Genomic DNA, 4526 nt, shown 5'->3' with positions numbered 1-4526 from the left:
TAAAAAAAAATAAATAAATAAAAAAAAAGTGTTTGTATAAAAATATGTGTATATATATGTGCATGTGTGTGTACGTGTGTATGTGAGAATATATATATGTGGGTGTGAATGTATGTATGTATTTGTGAATATGTATGTGTATGTATACACGTATGTATGCGTACATATGTATATACGTGACATAAAATAGTCAATTGAATGTTGCTGAAAACTAATAGAAAGTAAATGGTGTTGATGACCAGGGAGGTTTTACACCGTTAAACAAAACAAAACAAACAAACAAACCATCCAGTGATCTACCACAACTACACTAGTGACAGTGTAATAGATAAAGATAGCACATATAACCATCCAGTGACCTACTACTACTATTCTAGTGACAGTGTAGTAGATAAATGTTTGAAATAGCTGACACCTTGAAGATATCAGAAGGTAGTATCTTTACTCTTTTACATGAAAATTTGGGCATGTGCAAGTTGGTTTCGAAGTGGGTGCCAAGTTTGCTCACATTGAACCAGAAACAACAACACATTGATGATTCAGAGTGCTGTTTGAAGCTGTTCAAGCAAAGTAAAAAGTATTTCTTGCATCGATATATGATAATTGATGAAACATGGATCCAAAACTATAAGCCTGAAACAAAAAGATCATCAACTAAGTGGACAGCAGCTGAAATGAAAGTCGCCCAAAGCAACCAAAAATTTAGAAGTCAGCTGGGAAGATTATAGCATCCGTATTTTGGGACATCGGTGGAATTTTGTTCATTGACTAACTTGAGAAAGGCAAATCTATCAATAGTAAATATTATATGGCATTATTAGATCGATTGAGTGCATAAATCAAGAAAAATCGGCCCCACATGCAAAATAAAAAAGTGCTGTTTCACTAAGATGATGCCGGCACAAGTCTATGAAAACAAAGGTTAAATTGGATGAATTATGCTTTGAATTGCTTCTCCAGCTACCGTACACTCCAGATATGTCCCCCAGTGACCACCATGTTAAAGATGCTCCAGGGAAAGAAGTTTTTCTCAAATGAAGAAGTGATTACTGAAACTGAGGCCTATTTTGAGAGCAAAGACCAATCGTTTTACATAAAGGGCATCAAAAAGTTACGAGGAGCATTGGAATGAATATATCACTCCTGAAGGAGGGAGAGTATGTTTATGAATAAAGTGGAATTTCCAAAACAAAAATTTATTTATTTTTTAAAGTTATATGTTCTACTAGATTAGTTTCATTGATGTAAATGAATGATATACTGAATGAAAAGTACTCTTCCTAATTTAATTTTTTTATATTTTACTGCATTACATCTAATACAATGTTTCGTGGCTGTCACCCCATCACAGCTATCTACAAACCAATTAACAATATCAATATTTTGATATTTTTCAAAAAAAAAAATTTGTTTTTCTTAGGTAGACCAAAGTCTTATTGAGTGATGTGTTATATTTGTAGATATATAGTTTTAAGCCATTAGTTACTGATATCTAACATTTGAATGTTGAATTCAGGTTAAATAACATTTAATTTACTATTACAATAATAATGTTACTCCATAGTAATATTTTTGGAGAGGATGGAAAAGAATCTAATATTAACAATTTAATACGTGAGTGTTGTTTGTCCGACTAACATTATTAACAAAATTAAAATTTGTTAACTTTCATTTATTTTTTATTTAATTGCTTTTTGTACAGATTTGATGTGATGCTGAATTATTTCATTACTTTTCAGGAAATACTGAAAATGTCTTAAAGTGTATTACAGCAGGATTTTTTCCAAATGCTGCTTACCTTCATCCCTCTGGTGTCTATAAAACTATTCGAGGAAATCAAGATCTTTTCATTCATCCGTCATCAGTACTTTACACGCTACAGCAACCCCAGTGGTAACATAATTTTTTTTTTGTAGTTTCTTATTAATGATAAAATCATACTTAGTTTACTTTATGTTCCTTAGGATAGTGTATTGTGAAACTCTACATACCCAAAAGATGTACATGAGGGATCTTACAGTTGTGAAACCTGAGTGGCTTCATGATCTCGCACCACACTTTTATCATAAGAGGGTTGAGAGATAAGAAAGCCTACTAATATTAACCTAGTGTATTTCTATTAATGCAGACCAATTTTAACTCCAGCTTACTGGCTGGTAATGTGTAGTTATTTAAAACATCTTGCATATTGATTTATTTAAAATTTATTATTCTATTAATTTTATTAGAATGAATGTTGATTAATGTACATATTTTCTTTATTAAATACTTTAATGCACATGTTGTTATGGATACTCAAATATTATATTAGAAATATAATTCGTTAGAAGCTCGATTTACTTTTTTAAGATACAATTAATTGGATTTCTAATAATGCTTTGTATATGTACTAGGAATTGCCAATTAACGTAGTATAACTTTAAATCAAGAATATTTTATAATAAGAATAATTTAATTAAATTAATTTATTTGATAGGTAACCGTATTTTATTAGGATTTAACCAAGTGGCAAGTTTATAATTGACTCTTATGTTATCGTATAAATAACATATTACACATTACTTACAATAAGTAAGAAAGCTCACAATGTGGGCTTCTTGTGTAGTCATTGTTATTAAGCACGAAGATGTTATCATTATTAAAAAATTGTACATTTCATTGTTATATCAAAAACATTTAGGCAATGGACTAAGTCTATCGTGAATAATATGTTTTTATTTTTTTTTGTAAATTATAATTAATAACACAAAGGATGGTTTTTGTGGAAAAAAAAATTAATTCAATGATTACACCATTGGAAAACGGGTTACATCTTGATTTCATAACATAGTTTATTTATCTAAATTTATCCATTCTGGAATTTTGTATATTAATATTCATTAGAGATATTTAAATATAATACATTTTCAATATTTTTATCCAAACACAGAACAATGCTTTTGTTAGCACGTATTTTTATTCATTCAATAAAACTTGACTAATCTAATCTCATTCTCGAAAAATCATGGGACATCTAAATTTTCTAATAACTTATAGAATCAGTGGTATAATTATCTCAGTAAAATTTAACTTAAATTACATAATACACTATTATTTTTATGAATTTTAAAGTTAGGTAAGAAAATTAACTTTATAATGATTTGGCTATTATTGTTTAGTATTGGTTTTTATCGTTCTTATAGTGATGAATTACCGTATATGTAACTTAGTACTCTGAAGTAGAAGATGATTGCTGAAGTAGAAGGCTGAATTATTCAGTTAGTTTAATACTTCCTTTCTCATTGGATTGTCAGCATTCCAGAATGATACTTTTCAAATTTTATTAGTAGTATTCAACTTTATATTTTAACAAGAATCTCTGGGCTCTTTGCGATTTCCGCCAGTATAAGTTAAAATTTAGACCAATCTTTATTGTTAAAAAAATTGTGTTATCTCTACATTGAGTAGCAGTGAAAACACTTCTTGAGGAATGGTGGATCAAGGTTGTCTCTAATTTAAAACTTATAACTACTATACAAATATAGCTCATAATATCAACCATTTCTTAATAAAGGTATAAATTAGAAACTTAGCTGCATTTATCAATTTTTTACAGTAACATAGGCTTCTGAGAGATGGTAAATTACTGAATTTTTAATTAAAAAAATTAATTACCTTAAAATAATGTTTCGAGTTAGTATATGTATATGTCTACGGATTATCTATGTCTCTGTAAATTATTTTTCATCCTTACCATATTTGCAAATTATGTATTTTTTATTATTATTTATAATTATAATGTTAATGTTTTTTATTTTATTTTTAATTCTGTTATGTTTCTAACATATGAAAATTCTTTATTTATCTTGATTTTTTTTAACTTTACTGATGTAGGTTTCTCTCTACAACATATTCTTTTTTTTATCTAACTTTTTCTTTATATATATATTCATTGCATTTCTTTTTTTTCTTTATGCTTTTTATTTTTATTTAAGAAGGTTAGAATTATTATACAGTCTATTTCACTTCATAAGGGCTACCACTTTATTGGTTTATTTTTCATGAAACTAAATCAAAGAAAGGAAAATATTTATCCGGTCTGAGGTCCCAATTCAGGGGAGCTCATTGGCTCGTCTAGATTGGCAATACTGGTCTTCCACTTAACTGTACCCATCTGCCTTAGGTAACCTCGGTCTATAGTTGTAAGCAATAATGCGCTGTGATTATCGTCCCAAAGCATTCGATAGCCATCCTGTTCTGCTTGTTTTGTTGAATAATAAGGTATTTCTTATTATTTATTTTATTTTTTTTTAAAGTGAAATCTTGTGTCCTAAGTAAGATGGTATATATTCCAACTATAACAAACAGTTTGCCTTGATATAAGTTATTTTTTTATATTGACTCTAGTTCTAATTCAGTAAAATGAAAAAAAAATAATGTCTAGTTTAATTGGAGTTTGTTTTAAATTATCTATATCTCATCTTCCTTAGTTGCCACCACCACCTAAGGGTAGGTCCTGGCCTCTTCTTGGAGATTTTGCCATCCAG

General features: G+C 28.6%; 1 protein-coding gene across 1 annotated transcript in view; it reads left to right on the top strand.

The window, feature by feature from the left end:
* LOC106679728 (probable ATP-dependent RNA helicase DHX35) overlaps positions 1-3727 on the top strand; it is a 21718-nt gene extending 17991 nt beyond the window's left edge. Inside the window, exons 11-12 of the mRNA XM_014419047.3 lie at positions 1740-1893; positions 1965-3727. Coding sequence (XP_014274533.1) covers positions 1740-1893; positions 1965-2085 — 275 coding nt within the window. The 3' untranslated portion in view covers positions 2086-3727. The remainder of the gene's footprint in view (positions 1-1739; positions 1894-1964) is intronic.
* Positions 3728-4526: the final 799 nt, after the last annotated feature.

This window comes from Halyomorpha halys, unplaced genomic scaffold, assembly GCF_000696795.3.
Source record: "Halyomorpha halys isolate HHAL.00 unplaced genomic scaffold, Hhal_1.1 Scaffold215.1, whole genome shotgun sequence".
Classification (NCBI taxonomy): Eukaryota; Metazoa; Arthropoda; class Insecta; order Hemiptera; family Pentatomidae; genus Halyomorpha; species Halyomorpha halys.
The sequence above is the reverse complement of the archived record's forward strand: the minus strand, read 5'-3'. Positions and strand labels throughout refer to the sequence as shown.